Raw genomic sequence first — 19,039 nt, 5'->3', positions numbered from 1 at the left:
CTGCAGGTGGCATGACCCCGAGTTATACTGAAAGTCAGAGGTTTACATGGTTAACAGGAGCTCCTGAACTGCACACCATCATTTTATTTAAAAGTTACAATAAATAGAGGCATCAAGAAACACAGGATGTTGTAATATAAAAGGATTTAGAAGAGTTAAAATCACAGATTGTAAGTAAAAGATTATCAAATTACTTTAAATAATAGATGTGATAATATAAAGACGAGAAAATGTACAAATACAGCAGATTTGCACATGCTGTGATTCTATGAACATCTCTATAGAGAAAATATAAACTTCACACAAATGCATACAAACAGTGGGGACCCCCAAGCTGCCCCGAGGTGTGCGTACACAGCTTAATGTGAGACTTCCTGTTTCTGACAGTACTGTACAGTACAGTGGGAGATGCGCGTTGCATTGTGGGGGTACAAATACAGCGCAGAAAGGACAGCGGGGAGCACAAAGGGGTAAAAACTGCACCTCGGCAACTTTTAACACCAGCCTGCTGTAATGTGAATTCATGTGAGCCTTAATTAAAGCGCGACTTTTGGCGGCTGGCAGGCTGACAACTGCTGGAAGAGCGAGGAATGTGAAGGGAGCGGAGAAGAGCGGCAGGGCACACCGCTGTCTCCAACTGCTTTGTCAGCTGAGCTGTTTGCGACCCGAGGCCCATCCGTTATCACAGGCCTCACCCGAGAAGGTAAACTACCTTCGTCCGCTGTGCCTGATAACGCTAACCGTGGTGTGTATATTCCTGTCTGGTTGTGTTGCTTTCTCGACACTGAAAACGACAGACAAACCAACTAAGAGCGCCGTGTTGTCTCAGCTATCGCTAGCTTGGCAGCTAATGCCAGTTAGCTCCCGTGGAGCAGCTGCGTCAAAGTGCAGCGGCTAGTCTGCGGTCAAAACGGAAATGGGAATACGTCGGCTTCAAAATAAATGAAGTCAATTAAAAATGTTCTCTTATTTTGTATATTTCTGTCTTAGTATTTATGCAGATTGGTAAAATCTCAGACTGCAGTGCAGTTCAGAAAGCTAACTTAAAAAAACACCACAGGTCTACCAGCAATAGTTGTGAATAACACATGAATATAAATGATGACTAGTATAAATGGCTATTATAGTCATATAATAGAAATAATCACTTTACGTCGTGCAAGTTGTAGGTAACAACTGTGTTTTAAACCCGTTGAACGACACCAGTAACTGTCACACATTAACGTGCCCCATTTGCTTCAAATGATTTGTCAGGTTCGTTTGGCTTTTATTTTGAAAATTCAAATCGCCTCCTGGCAAACTCGGCGTCTGTTTGACACCGTTAGCTAGTGTTTGCTAAACTGTGATTGTTGTTGCAATCATGTTCACGGAGCATCTTGTCCACTTGAAACTGAGATGCACACACACTCGAAACACACACACACAGTCGTTCTTTGTTTGTTTGTTTTATTCACATTCTCAGCTTTCTGCTGTTATAGTCCTGCACTTTGCTCACTTTGGCTTCATGCAATGCAATTAGTATAAGTACAGGATGAAGGCCACGCCCCCTCGACCCTGTCGTCTGTCATATAGTCATTATTTAATCAGTTGCATGCAAGCTTATTTGTCTTATTATTCACCTGCTAATAAACTAATAAACAGCATCAAAACAAATCCCATCAACACTGTGCAAAACAAGGGATTTAGGAAAATGATCAACACCCTAGACAAACGCTGCACAGTGCCGTCCCGCAACTATTTTTCTGTTGTTGCACTACCTGCTCTGTACACGCAGCGTCGAGCAACGGTGGAGACGGAATTTCAAGCAGTACAACATTTTACGGCAACGACAAAATGTGAGACATTTGTTGTTTTTATGTTTATTTATTGTTTTTATGTTCAGTCTCAACTGTTACGAAGTTGATGTGGAGTTACTAAGTGCAATAAATATTTATACTGGAAAAGAGAATCGTGAGAGAATCGTGATCTCAATTCTAAGCCAAAAAATCGTGATTCTCATTTTATGCAAAATCGTGCAGCCCTACTCCATAGTGATTTAAATAGTCCTCTAATGAGTGAAAGGGCCTTGGTCTGATCACAGGAGGACACAAAGTGAGGAAGAGCTCCTGGTGTTAAGAAAAAAAATCTCTTGTGAATAAGCGAGCAGCCAGAAGTTTACCAAGTGCCCGTGCACTTTAAAAGGCTTTGTTCCTCTGGACGTTACAGGATTCTCCCATGAATTTCACTTCAAAATTCTTTCAGTGTCTCTGTCAGAGGAAAGTTTGACGAGGCGGGTAATATCATGAGTTAGCACACCGGGCAGATGCTGCATATGTGGAGGAATAACATTTGTTATTGATTTTTCTGCACACGTTTTGGAATAACTTGGGCGTGGAAAGTTGAATAGTCGATGCAATTATTTCTTTTCTTCAAATACATCTTCTCTCTTGTTTTTTATCTAGACGGTAAGAAAGATGGACATAGCTTCCACCATCCTGCAATCTGAAGGCCACCAGGTGGCAACAGGTGTGATTGTTAAGAGACTCCCAGTCTTACAGAAGTGTGTCGGGGTGAAAAGGCTTTCTTATGTTCGTCACCCATTATGAGTGACATCACACTAAATAAAAAATGAAGCCTGTTTTATAAACGTTGGTCAGCTGTGGTGTTTTCCACTTGATCATTGGCTAATGACTTACAGTCACAGGCCTGTCCTGTGAATCCACGGGCTCTGCCTCACGTTCTACTTTTAGAAACAACTGAGAGCGTAGTGCTCTATTGAGAAACCAGAGAGGCTTTTAAGACAGGACGGGGCCTGATTGTTCATAAATTTGAGAGAAGAAGGATTTTACCCTGAATTCTGGATTGAACCAACCTGGCTGCAGCATTTTGGATCAAGTCAAGACTTTCAGGGAGTTTTTAGAAGAACCTGAAAATCTGAAACAGGATATTTCTCATTTTAGCAACATTGCACAGATTTAAGACATGCCTGTTGTGAAACCTGACCAATTTATTGCTGACATTATTTGCCAATTATTTGCATTTACAACAACAGTTGAATGAAGAATTTAAAATGTAGAGACACCCTTCAACCATGTTGTGGGTGTCTAAATTGCCTAGTTTGCCCACCAAAGAGGATTGTGCAGCGTCGCTGTTGAAAACACGTACTGTGAATGCTGCAAAGAGAACAACCAGCGGATTCAAGCAGAGTCACGCAGACTGTAAATAAATAAGAGTGCGTAACAAACGTTTTATTTTTCTGCATCTGAATGAAAAAAATATTGTCTGGTATTTTGAATTCACTCTTGAAAAGGATTTGTGTCGTCTGACTTCATAGGTAAATGCACAGCAATGCAAATATAAATATATAAAGAAGAAGTAGAGGTCCTTGCACTCCGGAGCTCCATGATTCCCTCGAATCAGCCTTTTTTCTTGTGAAATGTCTGTTTGCCATCTCAGCTTCATGTTAAAGAACATTGATTTGAACAGGTTAACAGAAATCTCTTCTTCGGACAGGAGTCTAACCTCGTGGTGGAATTAAAGCTCGTTTTCTAATATGCTCTGTTTGCTGGTTCAGACTCCTGTTGCACCACCGCAGCCCAAATCTATAATTCACTTTGCCTTTACTGGGCCAACATGGCCCAAGAGTATTTTCCTTTGGTGAGGCCGTGTGAAGGAGAGTGCGCTCTCCCTGTGAGAGCCCCTTCACTCGAGCTTTTGTTTGATGGAAAATCTCATGCCTCAGAGAATCCACGTCTCGCAGACAGCTGCTCGAGTGTCCTGCAGTGCGCTGGCCTCCACATGGGTCTGGCTCGCATCGCCGCGCATCTGCTTTGATTGTTGTTACATAACTTGGCATTTGGTCCTCTGCGTTCCTACCCCTGCCTGCTTTCAGCCCCCCTTCACCTTCCCCTCAGAAAGCACCTCGTTGTATTCCTCTCTACCTTTATCCACTGTCCTCTGAACATCGAGCACTTGCCTGTCCCCCTCTGTCTCTGCTCTCGACGTCATGTCTTGCAGGGTAATATTTGACCCCTCGTTTTGTTTCTGTACTTCTGATTGTTGAGTAAGTCAGTGATTCCACACCCGAGTCTTTGACAGCTCGGCCTGGATTTGACACATTGACAATGATTTAAAGAATAATCATGTAAAGTTTGGGTCAGTAGAAAAGTCTCAAACTAAAATAAAGACAAAACAGGCTCTTAAAATGTCTTCAATGTCCTGTTGCTTCTTGGTGTTCAAATTGAAGTGCGATTACTTTTTGAAGTTGTCACATTATTCATTCTGCATCGTTCTTCTTTGGTCGTCACACACACTGTCATTTTAAGACATAGTGATGTGGTGTGACACACTAATGTGTCATCTTCTACTGGTCCTCTGTAGGGCTGGGTACCGCCACTGATTTCTAGAATCGATTCAATTCGATTTGAATCTGGGAAATTTTGCCTCACACAGTCAGAAATATTATAATTCAGATCTGTACATTTACATATTTTTGTATCTATAAGAAGGAAGCTGACACTTTCCAGACTTTATCAAAGGTGTGAGCATCACAGCGAGGCCTTTGTGTCAAAGTAGCTGAGGATAAACACAGAAACACATGAAGGAGATTTTCCTGTTCTGGATTTTATAAAAATATTCTGCAGTACATCAAAAACGAAAGAAAACCATTAATCAACATATGAACATCACCTCTGAAGTTACAGCAGTTTTATTACAGACACAGCGTTTTGCATTTTGCATCATTTTAAAAAGTATAAATTTGTTCAGTATTGAACAGCAGAAATGAGGTTTTCTTTTCGGAAGTAAGTAAAAGAAAAAAAACAGCGGCTGACAGCCTGTAAACAACGGCAGACTTGTGCGTAACAAGCAAGCGAATAATGAAGAAAACAGATTTTTAGACGGGAAACTGTTCGAGAGAGAGAGAGAGAGAGCTGTGCATCCTGGTGGAAGCAAAACAGTAAAAGTCAGAGTGAATCCATGACGATGTTTATGTGAAGCGTAGTTTGGATCTTCTTTGGCTGCTGGTTCGGTCAATATTGTTTGGAGAGACATCAAACTAACAGCTTTAGAATCAGTGAAAAAAGGGCGTAAACACAAAGCGCGGACCCGCCGACACATCAGAGTCAGCGAGCTGTCGGCTTTCAGCCCCGACCGTGTCCGTGCCGTCGGTGAGAAAGTCACATCTCACTGATTCTGATGCGTCGGCGGGTCCGAGCTTTGTGTTTACGTCTCTGTGCAGAGTCTGTGCTCCTGCTCTCATTTACTGTTACTGTCGATTATTAAAACCCAGCCTAGTCCTTTGGAAGTGTAACAGCAGCAGAGACAGCCTGATGACTACATATAAAACAACTATTCAGTAGTCATCATAGCCATGAGTAATGACATACTGCTGCAACAATCAAAAGTATAGTTTATAGTATAACAGCAACTACATGAGGATGGTGATATTTTGGTTGGTGCTGTAATCTAACCTCATTCATTTCATTGAGGTCATGCACTTCCTCAGCTCCTAAAATGTGTCTGTTTACAGTGTTTTTCTGTTGATTGCTGATTTAAGTGAAGTGAAAACCAGATACGTGTCACAAAGTTGGGGAGGAGGGCAGTGAACACGAAGGCGAGATAAGCCCTGACTCTCGCTGTTTCTGATCTGTGTTGGAAGGAAAGCTAATCCTTGCACACCTACAGAACTGAACCTCCACCAAAGGATGTCTGTGAATACAGAGCAGGCGAAGACACTCCCGGGCGGCAGCGAGCTCACGGCTACACCTGCTGAAGCTAACAGCCAACAGAAGAGCCTAACTGGTCTCCGACCCGGACCAAATGCAACAGCTTGTAGAAAGAAAATCAGTTTTAGCCGTCTTGGCCTGAGCTGAACTGAACAGTGATTTAATTTGAGCTGCTGTGAGGGAATGTGGTGTGATTGAGTTATAACTGATTTATAATAAACAACAGCTTTGTGTCATAAAGTGAATACAAGAAAGGAAAATCTTTTCATGAGTGTTTTTCTATTTTCTCTGTGGCTCAGGAGGCCGGTGGTTTGATCCCTGACCCTCCCAGTCTGCTTGTCAGTGTCCTCGTGCTGATACAGAACCAGAGTTTCTCCTCATGCGTTGCCTGGAGTGTGTGAATATGTGAGAAACTGGTACCTGTAGACTCAGAGCTCCTGAAGTAGCAGCCCTTTAACCAGATTCCTTGTTTTATCTGTCAAAAGTCTAAAATCCACAGACATGTGTAATTAGTCGTGCACCTGACCAGCAGCTATACGGTATATCATTTTTACATTGTTTGGTTAAGGTTTAAAAAGGATCTTGGAGAATATCCAAAGTATATGTTCATTCACAGCGATCTGTTTCTTTTACCGGTAGAAAGGACTGGCGCGGTAACACTACTCTTTTCCAAACGGAGGCATTTATTTATGGCTTTTTGTCTCTGCAGGACACGCATCCTTGGGATAAAGAGGAATTCCAACATGGGGGTGAAAACCTTCACCCACAGCTCGACCTCGCACAGCCAGGAGATGCTCGAGAAGCTCAACGCTTTGCGCAACGAGGGTCATTTATGCGATGTCACCATCCGAGTCCAAGACAAGCTCTTCCTGGCCCACAAAGTGGTTCTGGCCTGCTGCAGTGAATTCTTCCGCTCCAAACTGGTGGGCCGGCCAGAGGAGGAGGACAAGTTTGTGTTGGACCTTCACCACGTGACGGTTAGCGGTTTCGCTCCCCTGCTGGAGTACGCCTACACGTCGACTCTTTCCATCAGCACGGAGAATATCATCGACGTCCTGGCAGCTGCCAGTTACATGCAGATGTTTGCTGTGGCTAGTACGTGTTCGGAGTTCATGAAGTCAAGTATTCTGTGGACTCCGGGTAACAACAATAACAACAACAACATGGGAGCGGATAAACCTCACGAATCGGCACCGGAGAGCGCCTCGTCAAACTGTGCCCTGACACCGCTGGATGGCAGCGTGTCGCCGGTGTCTTCCGATTGCAGCGTGATGGAAAGAAATGTTCCCATCTGCCGCGAATCGCGAAGGAAACGCAAAAGCTTTGTGTCGATGGCTTCCCCCGAGAGTCCGCTCAAATGCACTACACAGATGGTCACCACCTCCCCTCAGATCCCCAACCCATCGCCCTCGTTCTCAGACAGCGCAGCCCAGCCCGTGGAGTCCTCCCTGGCCTTCCCCTGGACTTTCCCTTTCGGTATCGACCGGAGGTTTCACTCGGACAAATCGAAGCTGCCGGAGAGCCCTCGCTGTTTGGAGCAGGGAACCCCGGGGACCTCGGAGGTAGTGGTTGGCCGTCGGCTCAGCGACTTCCTAACGTGCGAGAGCTCAAAGACGGTGTCTTCACCTGTCGCAGCGGAGGAGGAAGATGTAAGGGTGAAGGTGGAGCGTCTCAGTGACGAAGAGGTCCAGGAAGCATCGTCACAGCCAGTCAGTGCCTCTCAGAGCTCGCTGAGTGACCAGCAGACGGTGCCGGGGAGCGAACAGGTCCAAGAGGAGCTCCTCATCAGTCCACAGTCCTCCTCCATAGGTGACCGTCTTCGTCCTACCTTCACGGTGCATTGTTGTATCATATGTGCGCCGATTATATTTGGTTAAAACGTTCGGCTTAGATAAAACTTCGATGTGCATATTGTGTTTCTCACTGGTGTAACAGGGCTGTGTCCTGACCCACTTAAGACGGCGCTGCTTTGCAAAGTGTGCAGTCAAACCTGCCTCGCCCTGCTCCCAGAGCTGCCTCCCCACCCACTGGATTTTTATTTGTATTGTCTCAGTGGAAAGTTTTATTGTCCACTGGTCCAAATTCAGCTTGAAAGGCTTTTCTGCCTTTCCATAAATAAAAAGAGGAAATGGAAACATTCGTCATTTTTTCCTAAACTGTTTAGTGGCACAGTGCTTTGTTATCCAGCAGCATCAATCCCGAAGCAGGGGATTAGCCTTCAAAGAGTGTATTAGTCTAACCGTGTCCAAGATGTCATGCTTTAGGCTTTATTTTCAGTCGACAGCTACCGTGAGTCATTTTCTTCCCTCCGTCTTCCCAGGCTCGATGGATGAGGGCGTGTCAGAGGGCTTACCGTCAATGCAGAGCACCTCTAACGCTGGAGGACATGCGGAAGATGATGAGAGGTATCGTGATTTGTTGAAACTCGCTGTGAACCAATCATAAAGTAGGAAAGAACATATAGACGCGGCTCTCGCGACTGAACGTCTGGGCCACACCTGGTTAGATAATAAAGACGTCGTGTTTGCACGGTAATCTAAAGAATGGTCGTTGTGTGATGCGTGTTAGCACGCTCCTCAGTGTGGCGCACATCGCTGTCGTCACTAATCACACGACACATATAAACACATATATACTTGGTTAGGGTCGTGCTTTCTGTTAACTCCTTATATTATAACCAGCAGATGCAACAACGGTACTTGTAGGTGCACGCACATGCTTGTTCATGCTCACACTTATGCTACGTCGTGCATGTCGAGTTGTTACCCTGATCCGCTGTCAACACTGTTAAAATAGAAGAAGGGCATTTTGATGACAGATTAGAGCTCTATACTGTAGACTGGGACTGGACTGCATCAATGACTAGTCCTCTGTTTGTGTTTCAGGTTGGAAGGTATTCAGTATCCGTACCATCTCTACATCAGTCCTTCAACACGGCCTGGCACCAACGGCCCTGACCGGCCCTTTCAGTGTCCGACCTGCGGAGTCCGGTTCACACGCATTCAAAACCTGAAACAGCACATGCTCATACACTCCGGTAGGTGAGATATGAAAGCAGGTGCATCACAAGATTCTTCATATATGACTGCGCAGCACCACGCCCCTCTGAAGTAAACAAAAATGTTGCAGCCTTTGTTTTCTGAGACATTTTTTGAGACGTTGTCTTTTTACTTGGAGACAAGAAGAACAACTGGGTTAATACATTTCTCGGTTGTGAAGTTGCTAATGAAGATTTTAATAAAAAGGTTAAACGATACAAGTTGCTGCTCTTGTAAATGCCTCAGGAAACAAAGGAGACTTTCAAGGAGACTCTGATCTAAAAAACCTTAGCAAAGGCTTTTTGTGATCTCACACGCGTGGACACAAACACTTGTGTAATGCTAATGTACAGATCAGCAAGCGTGGTTTTGTCTCTTTTTCCAGGCATTAAACCTTTCCAGTGTGACCGCTGTGGGAAAAAGTTCACACGGGCCTACTCCCTAAAGATGCATCGGCTGAAGCACGAAGGTAAACGCTGTTTCCGGTGCCAGATTTGTAGCGCCACATTCACGTCCTTCGGTGAATATAAGCACCACATGAGGGTCTCCCGACACATAATCCGCAAGCCGCGGATTTATGAGTGCAAAACGTGCGGCGCCATGTTCACCAACTCTGGCAATTTAATTGTACACCTGAGGAGTCTGAACCATGAGGCATCCGAACTAGCAAACTACTTCCAGAGCAGGTGAGGAGTCCGGGGGCGCCGCCCCCATCTTTACTCAGATCTCACCTGGATGAGAAAAAAGTTGAGTTTAGATTCTAACAGAAGGCTCGTTGTCGTGACTTTGGCTTTGTACAACTGTTTTTCAGATGATTTGAATGCTTAGATCAAGGGTGTCTGTATTTACTGGGGAACTTTAACTGCTTTGACACAATTGTTTTATATTTTGGGAATAAGGATTATCTGATGAGTTGAATGAAAACGTCATGACCGCTCTGATAACTGTGGTGTAAATGTGAATACTGATAATGAGGCCTTGTCCACAGCACTTTGGCCTCTGTTTGTTTCGGTCACTGCTGTGAGCACTGTGTGCTGTGGCAGGTGTGGAAACCCTTTTCCACATGATTCAAAACATGGGAAAACTGGGAGTCGTGCCCCGTAACTGGTCCCATGAAATAAAACAGAGAATATCATTTCAAGTTTCTCTTTGAATAAACAACAGTCATTCAATTACATGCATATGCTTGTAGATGGGGCTGCCACAAATTATTATTCTGATACTCAACTAATCAGATCCATTGGACGTAAAACGTCCAGCTGACTGCACCAGCAGCATCTGCTCTATCATTAGCTTACAGCTGGAAGTGTTTAAGGTGCTCACTAAAAATGAAAACAGATGATAGTTTATTAACTTTTAATGAAATTTGCAGATTGTTTCGGTGAAGTTTAATAAACTCCTTGCTATCTAAACTATAACAGGACACTGGAGTAAAGTCTCGACCGTCTCACACTGTTGTCAGTTTGATGTTTATTCAGCTGTGTAAAAACTTTAATCTCAGCCAAACCGATTTACTCAGGAACAAATAAAACACTGAAAAAGCCAAACAACAACATTCATAATAAGAGTAATATTAAAACTAAGTAGCTGCCGCCATTGTTGGAAACTGGAACTGGCTGAGCTGCGCTGTGAATTCTGCCATTTGTCGGCCGCATTTGGAGGAGTCTTTGAATTTGGACATCCTTTGTTGCGTCGCTGTGGCATCATTGGCTTACAAATGCAGCCGCAGGAGGATGTGTCCTCTGAATTTGGACACAGCTACGATACCAGACACAGCTTCTTCTTCTTCTTTGGTGTTTAACGGCAGCTGGCGTCCTTGTAGATGTAGTGCTGCCATCTTCTGTTTCAGTCCGTTATTACACTCTTAAATCAACGATTTTGATAGTCGACATAATTGTGACTAGTCGACTAATCGTGGCAGCCCTAGGTGGGATGCTAATAATAGTAGCCTTGTGAGCTGGGTGTAGCAGCAGAGGAACCAGTCCCCCAGCTGCTGCAGGCTCCGGTTGGAGTTCATCACCAGCTCACTTTGGAAAACGCTGCTGGTAGTTTAGTTACCGTTCGACTGGCCCAGCTTATGCCACACTAAGCAAACAGTTCCTGGCTGTAGCGTTGCATTTACTGCACACGAATGGTCTCAAGCTTTTCATTTAAGTGTCAGTAAAGAAAGTGAGTGGAGACATTTCCCAAAATGTCAAACTGTTTCTTTAACATTCACCACTGAGAGGAAATTACAAATACCTCAAATTTGTTTCAGCTCTGACTGAAAGATTTCCAGAAGTAAGAGGATGAAGTGAAGTATCGAGAGTACAAACAAGAACTTACTGAGTTTCCTTAACACACAGAGTAACTGTCCAAATTATAACTCGTAGTAATAAGCACGCCTGAGAAACTATAGCGTACTGTAGCAGGTACTGTGTGTGGTGCCTTTGTCATCTCTGCTTCTTTAACCAAATCTAGGAGGTTATTTGTTTTCATCATCAGCTAGTTAGCTTTAATATTACTCTTATTAATCTTTCTGGGTCACAAAATAAACTTTTAACATATTTTCAGGCGAGAGTGTAGCTGTGTAAACCTCAAATATCTGCTCGATTTATCGAGACATCGCATATTTGCAAAAGTGCTCCAACGTTTTCAGAGACGTCTGTTACCCACCAGCTCGAAAGCTAGCCGAGAGGTCGAGGGTCACTCGAGCCGGCGAGAACGGCAAATTTAAGATAACTTAAAAATGTTACTGTTTGGCTTTTTCAGTGTTTTATTTGTTCCTGAGTAAATCGGTTTGGCTGAGATTAAAGTTTTCACACAGCTGAATAAACATCAAACTGACAACAGTGTGAGACGGTCGAGACTTTACTCCAGTGTCCTGATATATTTTAGATAGCAAGGAGTTTATTAAACTTCACCGAAACAATCTGCAAACTTCATTAAAAGTTAATAAACTATCATCTGTTTTTATTTTTAGTGAGCACCTTAAACACTTCCAGCTGTAAGCTAATGATAGAGCAGATGCTGCTGGTGCAGTCAGCTGTAATTTTAACATCCAATGGATGCACGATCTGATTAGTCGACTATCAAAATAATAATTTGCGGCAGCCGTAGTTTGACAGTCTGCACATGTGCAGCTGCAAGATCGACGGCACTGACACGTTTGAAAGAACATCCATGGAAACCATGTGATGAAAGCTCGGTGTCACTTTGGCTCAGGCAGCACCAGTTTCTGTATCTCGTATGTTTGCCTGTACCAAACGTTCATGTAAAGGATGAGTCCACCAATCCCACACACTGAATCAGTGCTGTTATTACACCAATGACTGAGTCAGATGAAGGTGCATCACAAAGATGATGAATTTATTAACAAATTTAAACTATGCTGTAACTACAGAAAAACACTCTAAACATGTTTCCTTATTTACGATAGAGCGTGCTGTCATAGAAGGCCTGTTATCCCTGTTTTACTGTCTGCGTTATATTTACTGTACAGTGATTGTGCAATTAAGCTGAAGCCTCAGGCTTTGGGTTGCTCTAAACATTTAGTTTCTGACAGTTTTTCCACTTTTGGCTCAGTATGATGTCAGTAAATATGGTCGTCTCAGGCACGCCGTCGCTGTTTAAACCCAGTGTTTATGAGGGAGAGCCAATCACGCCAACGTTTACCTAAAGAGAGGGCGATGACGCCGTCTGTTTCCAAACGCTCAGGAGCTGCAACAGTTTACGATGTTTTTCTTTCAGTTGTAAAATACTGAAAGTTACCCCTGAAGACGTTTTCAATCTGCTACCATGTGAAAGAAATACAAGCAACAGACCTTACACGTGTGACCCTGATGATGGAACATGTGGAGTAGCTTTTAGCTTTTAGCGGCCCGATTATGAGTTTCCTGGTTATCTGGATGCTGAAGGTGGACAAAGTTTCAAAGGAGTTTGATGTACTGTGCAAAAGTCTTGAGCAGATTTCTTTATATATCTTTTCTGCTAGGAAAATAGGAGATTGTTACAGTGACTTGCTGAGCTTCAGGAACATTTCTCCATTCTTCTGGAAGGACATCCCAAAGCTCTTATTTTGACTGCATTTCGTTCCCTGCTCTCTGAAGATGATCCCACACTGCTTCACGGAGCTCTGGGCTCCCACTGGTCCTCGGTGTGGTTTGTCTAAGCTTTTACTGCATTGGCAGGATCTTTGTCACGCTGAAGAACGACGCTGCTGCCGAGCAGAGGCTTTCCACATGGTGGATAAAATCTGATGGTGCTTTTCTGCATTTATGGTTCCATCAATTATGGCAAACTCCTCAACACCACTGACTCAAACATGTTTCACTGATAGGCTCTAGCAGCCTATCTATAAGTGCCTAAACTGGTCCCTGGGTGTTAGCACTGATTCATCTGTTGAGTTTGGGCCTTTTAACGCTGGAATGATTCAGCTCAATAATAACCAAAAGAAGCGGCACAGAAAAAAGTCAGCCTGAGGGTGGCTCAAGACTTCTGCACAGTACTCCAAAGCTCAGGCTTCGGACCATCACGGACAGGTTTTAAACCGAGCTGTTTGTGCTGTTGCACAGACAATCCCTAACCCTAACGTGGTCGTCTCAGGCACACGGCTCTCTCTTCAAATCGTCTGTTTCCGAGCAGCCACCAATCAGAAGAGGGAGAGTGGTCTTGTTCCACATAGAGGACTAACGGCAGCACAGTGGGATAAATCTTTAACTTAAATATTAATAGAACTTGTTGGAGATTAGTTTCAGGTTTTTCAGCTCTGTTGGCTGCAGACCCACTGCCCCTCGATAGTCTCCTCCGTTGGCTCGGTGTTACCATCGGGATAAAGTCTATAAATACCCAGACCTCATCCCGAAAGTAGCCGCAGTGTCATCGGTGCATTTTTGGTCTACTGGTGGTCACAGTGACAGAGAGCTCATCTCCATGGGGAGACACGTGGACATATGTTCTGTGTATTACAGTATTTGTATATACAAGTATTTTACAGTGTGTTTTTGTGAAAATCACATGTGCAGTTATTGTCGGGTGACGGGGAACTTAACGTGTTCTCTTGGTCCACGCAGTGATTTCCTCGTGCCCGACTACCTGAGCCAGGTACAAGAGGAGGAGGAGGCGCTGGGAGTCCAGTACGAGCTGGAGGAGACCCAGCATCATCCGGTCTACCCGGGCAGCACCTCCGCTTCCACCACCACCCCCGCCTCGTCCTCCTCCTCAGTGCAGATGCCCGTCATCTCCCAGGTCTCCTCCTCCACCCAGAATTGTGAGAGTTCCTCTGGCTTCCTGTCACCTGAGCCCCTGGATCCCCTGGAAGCCCCAGCCTCCCCGAAGATGGACGCCGATGACACGGCGCCCATGACAGAGGAGACCAAGATGGACAACAGCGTTGGTGGCAGTTCCCCAGAGGTGTTTGAAGAAGAGCAGCAGCAGCAGCAACATGCTCGGGCCAAGGAGGTGGCTTCCATTACCATAAAGTGATTCGAGTCTTCTACTTGCCCATTATGTCTTATTTTGCAGTCATGTCATATGGGAATATCGGTTGGGACGACTGGATGTTGCCGCCTCATCGTGTGAAACTGTCAGGACGCTGCGATTGAAGTTTTCTGATACTTCGACTGACTGGCGTTTCTCTACGCAGATGCTGAACACCTCACCAAACCCAGCAACTCAATGTCAGCTGTTGTTGTTGTTGTGGGGTTGTTTTTGTTTCAAATATAATATTTCATAAACCTTCACTGTTGATGTGAGATTTCAGTGGGTCAGAAGATCTCGCTCGAAATCCAAGTTTTTTTTACGAGTCACTTAAAGGAGGAAGGTTGTTTTTCCCATATGACGTGAATGCAGCACAAGCTAAAGTCATTTCTGTCTTAGCCAATTCGAGGTCTGTTAAATCGAAGCCTTGCTCTACTTTTGGAAAGTGCCTGAGAGTTCCCATTTTAACAAAGTACCGTGTAGAGAAAGAAAAGCTCTTTGCTTTGCCAACAGTGACAAATCAAGTCTTTGGAAAAAATGTTTGTATTCATTTGTAGTGCTGATGCTAGTTTGTATTGGCAGAGACTGTGTTATTCCTTTAGTGCCGTTGCTATAGGCAAACTGTTAAATGTCAATATTATCTATATTGCAATAGCTTGTACTGTAGTTTTACTATTTGAATGCTGTGAATGTTGGTTGTTGTGAAATGATATGTCAGGTGTGTGTATGTGCATTTCTTTGATCAGTATGAACACATTTCATTTTTTGAAATTACTTGACAAAGTATTCCCGAACACATCTGTGCAGTATACGATTTTCCTGTTTAGACTTCGTGACGTCAAATATCTCAAGATTGGATCGGCACTAGAGCGACTTTTATTTTGTAATCCAACGAAATGGATACAAATCGAGACTGAAAAAATCACATTGTTACTTTGTCGTCAACGACTGCAGTATTATATATTCCCAAATGTGATATGGCAATGTAGCATCCCAGCCTTCTTTCCAAAGGCAGTTCATTGGATAGATGTTCACGTGGCTCAGCAGGTGCGTTGGACACTGCATCCTGACTATTGGAGCGATGTTACACTGACAGCGTGATTTTCTTTGCAGCTCTGTGGGACTCTGAGCTCAACCAGGATTTAGTTTTTTTCTTTCTAGTTGTTACAAAGGGGACGATTCCCTGACTACCATTAACACTCACTGAGCAGTTTACTGGGAACACGTAAACAGTGGCACACATCCGCTACATCCCCTGTAACAACGACCACTGTATAAGCTTTGTAACAACAGCTTATGGATACACGTGGCAGTGCTAAAAACTGCAGTTCCTCTAACGGCCACTGGGGGGCCGACTGTGGAAGCTTGTTAATACGCAGCAACTCACATATATGGGTGTTGACCTTGGTGCATTCAATTCATTTGTATGTGACCAACATGACAGGCTGGTCACATACAGCCTGTCATGTTGGTCACATACAAATGCACATACACGAGCTTCTTTGTGGCTCTACAAAGAAGCTCGTGTTTCAGAGTTTTATCAGAAACATCAAACTTTGCTCCTGTTGATGTTGTAACGTTGTGCTGGCTAACGTCGAGACTCTGAACTCTAAAACTAATATGTGACGTCACAGTAACGAGGAGTATTTTTACATTAACTGTTAAACTGCTCAGTGAGTGTACAGTTACTGTAGCCCAGGAAGCAGGAGTGACCCAGTGTGATCACGAGGCTGTCGAGTGTTAATGTGATAATGTTGTTTTGAAGTAACCCGTCTGCTAACCGTGAGTTGAACCTTTGGAAATGTTACCCACGCAGGCCGTTCTTCGTGTTACTGATTATTTTAAATGTGGATTTTCGGGTCAGACTTTCTGTTACCCGCATTGTGACAACGGGCTTGTGATTCTGTTGCGCCTGAACTTTGAGTCGAATGCTACTGACGGCAGCTGGGTTCTGTGCTTACGTTCACACGCGCCCCCAAAAGTCGTACAAACAGCTCATTCTTGCGCTCACTCCAGCAGGGTGCACGAGCTCGATTGTAAACGTGAGGATGAATACTGCTGAGAATCCAATCAGAGCCGTCTTAAGAAGCAGCGGTGTCGCCCCGTGCCATCCGTTCAGCCCTTTTTTAAATGTCGTGCCATTTGCCCTTTTTCTCTGGGTGCAAACCGAGCTTTTTCCTCTAGGACCAAATGTTCTCTCTCTTATTGGGGATTTGCCGTGGCAATCAGTACTTGCACATATTAAAAGAAAGAGATAATCATTCAAGCGGTCCATGTTATTTAGCTGAGGGGTCCTGCTGTTCTGCCCTTTACAACACTGTATGATGTTGTGCGTTGAAGAGGCTAGCCTTAGTAAGTGGACCTATTAACTCTAGTTGCACAATTTCAGAATTGAAAAAAAAAGACAGAGTTTTCTATTCTCCACGTGTGTGTCACGCTTTTCATCTGTTGTGTTGGTGTGTGTATTCAGATCACCTTTTTTATAATGAAATGCTGCTGTTTGTCGAAACGCAAAGTGCCCAAAATATTTTTGTGAACCAATGGTGTGCAATAAATGGACCGGTGTCGTTTTAAAGGTTTTCGTTTTTAAAAATATACATATATATATATATATATATATATATATATAAAATATAAATATATGAAAAAGAAAATAAGAATGTATCATTTTGTTTCAATCTAATGTGACTGAATGAAAGCGAGCCCGTTTGATCTGTGAACATCTGTAAGCTTTGACATGAAACGACTGGCTGTGTCCAGCTCCTCTGTGTTTGTTTGGGAAGGCTGCATGTTCGTGTCGTTCCGTGACGTGAAAGAGAGCATGTGCTGAGTTGGTGGTATGTTCTGTCAAGGCCTTATTTTGTAGCCGACTCTTCATCCGATCTGTTGTTCAGCATGCCCTCTTCTTCTTTTCTGTACGTTATCCCTTTTTTATGTGCAATGTTTCAAAAGATATCTTGATTATACGAGTACACTTGATGTTGTATATGTTTTCCAGTCCATACCATTTATTTAAAAGTATGAAAATAATAAAAAACAAAAAGTACCCCCCGAACTGGTAGCTCTTCATAATGGCATATATATATATTTTTGGTGATTTTTCTATTCTGGTTGCTGTTTCATGGCATCTTTGGATATTCTTGTTAAATGTGAATAGAACAGCTTAGCCTGGGAGTGGGCGGGGCCTTGGTAGTCTTCACTTTGTGACTGTCTGCAATGTGTGTGTATATATATAAATATCCAGTATATACACTCATACTATGTTGCATATTCTTTATACTGTAGGCAGCCTGATTACAACCTGCTTTGAGACAGATTGTTGTACTTTGTGTCTTTGATATTGTATTTAAACTGTAGTTTGGAGAACCTGTACAAAAACATCCCAGATAGTAATGCAACCTGCACACACTGTATCCGGGGAACTGACGTTTGTGGTGGTGTTGAGTGTTTTAACTGGATCATATTCCACAGTTGGCTGTTAAAAACTGACGAGACCACTCTGTATTTAAGAGTTTATGGTTGTTCTCAATCTTTGCTAGTGTTCTGGCTTTGCAGTCCTGTTGTTCTTAAAAATAGTTGTTTTGTAAAAGTTTAAAATGTAAATAAAAAAATCAAAGTCAGAAAGATTGTCACTGAACTTTGAGGATTTATTTCGGAGTGTGTGGAGTAACACGCCAGGGTTGTTGGCCCTGCCGTTGTCAGGCTCTGTCCACTTAACCTGGACCCCGTCAAGACAAGTCGAACATATACGGACATTTTTGTGTTATCAAGCAGTCACAGATACAGACAAGTACAGATAAGACAGTATTAGGAAAATATAGCGACAGCTTCTACAGACAACGAAACCATTTCATGTTTTTAAAGTTGAAGCCACTTAAAAGCTCCCAAAGAAAACACACCAGCAAAAACACGGTGCTTGTAAATCAAGACAATCTGACTGATTACAATGTTTCTTCCATTCATTTCATCTTTTTTATGTGACAGTTTTAGCATTTGTTCTCTTAGCTGCGGCTGTGCTTAACAGTCTCATAGTGAAGAACCGATAAAGCCTGAACTGAGACAGAGGCTTAGTCTAACTACAGATTTGACAATTCGGTTCAACTCAGTTTTATTTTGCGCCAAATCACAACAGCAGTCACTTCAATGTTCTTTACATTATAAGCCGCTGCAATAATACAGAGAAAATCCCAACAGTCAGATGAAGAAGCGGGAAGGAAGAAACCTCCAGCAGACCCAGGCTCAGGGAGGAGCACACCTGCTGCTACTCGATGGGCGGAGGGGAGGAAGAGAGCCAGAGGTTAATGATAACTAATGATTAAATGCAGAGTGGTGTATAAACACTTACTGAGTGAAAAGAGGTGGAGAAGTGAAGAAGAAACAGTGTGTGCATCAGTGCATCATGGGAAGCCCCCAGCAGAGCACTTCACTCTAATAGGGGTCAAACCACTAACCTTGTAAATAGCAGGTGCTGCTCTGCCTCCTGCTCAGGGTAACACTGCCGGTGGTATGAAGTTACCTCGATAAGCTCAGACCCTGTTTGTGGTGCTTCTGCAAATCATTTGCAAATCTGCCCATACAAATATCAACCAGTACCTAAGAATACTTACAAAACTGAAATGAAACCAGCCTATGAAACAATCTGCTATTGCGAAACATATAAACAAACAAACTTCCCACTTCAGAGGACCCCACAGAAGTCATCGTGCGCTGTCACAGTGAGCAGCCTGCGAGCCATTCAGCTGCTATTTCATTCTTTTGATTGTGTTGATGAAATGCGAGATCTTCCACTGTCTGCCTGGAGGACGGCTGCCACCAGAGCTAAGTGCTGTGTTTTTGTTT

General features: G+C 43.6%; 1 protein-coding gene across 3 annotated transcripts; it reads left to right on the top strand.

Annotated features, from left to right (window-relative positions):
• Positions 1–388: 388 nt before the first annotated feature.
• zbtb44 (zinc finger and BTB domain containing 44) lies at positions 389–17,456 on the top strand. 3 transcript variants are annotated; one of them, XM_004537941.6, is made up of 7 exons: positions 389–470; positions 565–703; positions 6,415–7,514; positions 8,026–8,110; positions 8,591–8,742; positions 9,129–9,429; positions 13,795–17,456. In XM_004537941.6, the coding sequence occupies exons 3-7, from the start codon at positions 6,449–6,451 to the stop codon at positions 14,204–14,206; spliced, it is 2,016 nt and encodes a 671-aa protein (XP_004537998.1). In that variant the 5' UTR covers positions 389–470; positions 565–703; positions 6,415–6,448; the 3' UTR covers positions 14,207–17,456. The 3 variants fall into 3 exon arrangements, with proteins under 3 accessions (XP_004537998.1, XP_004537997.1, XP_012776997.1); XM_004537940.6 differs by having other exon boundaries at positions 404–703; XM_012921543.5 differs by having other exon boundaries at positions 404–703; positions 9,129–9,212; positions 13,795–13,958.
• Positions 17,457–19,039: the final 1,583 nt, after the last annotated feature.

This window comes from Maylandia zebra, linkage group LG14 (genome assembly GCF_041146795.1).
Source record: "Maylandia zebra isolate NMK-2024a linkage group LG14, Mzebra_GT3a, whole genome shotgun sequence".
In the NCBI taxonomy this organism is placed as follows: Eukaryota; Metazoa; Chordata; class Actinopteri; order Cichliformes; family Cichlidae; genus Maylandia; species Maylandia zebra.
This window is presented reverse-complemented; position numbering and strand designations above follow the sequence as displayed.

Excerpts from the sequence above, each read along its gene's own strand:
- zbtb44 (XM_004537941.6), top strand. The coding sequence starts at position 6,449 with ATGGGGGTGAAAACCTTCACCCACAGCTCGACCTCGCACAGCCAGGAG. Across the intron at positions 8,111-8,590 it reads CATGCGGAAGATGATGAGAG|GTTGGAAGGTATTCAGTATC; the intron begins GTATCGTGATTT and ends TTTGTGTTTCAG. Across the intron at positions 8,743-9,128 it reads GCACATGCTCATACACTCCG|GCATTAAACCTTTCCAGTGT; the intron begins GTAGGTGAGATA and ends CTCTTTTTCCAG.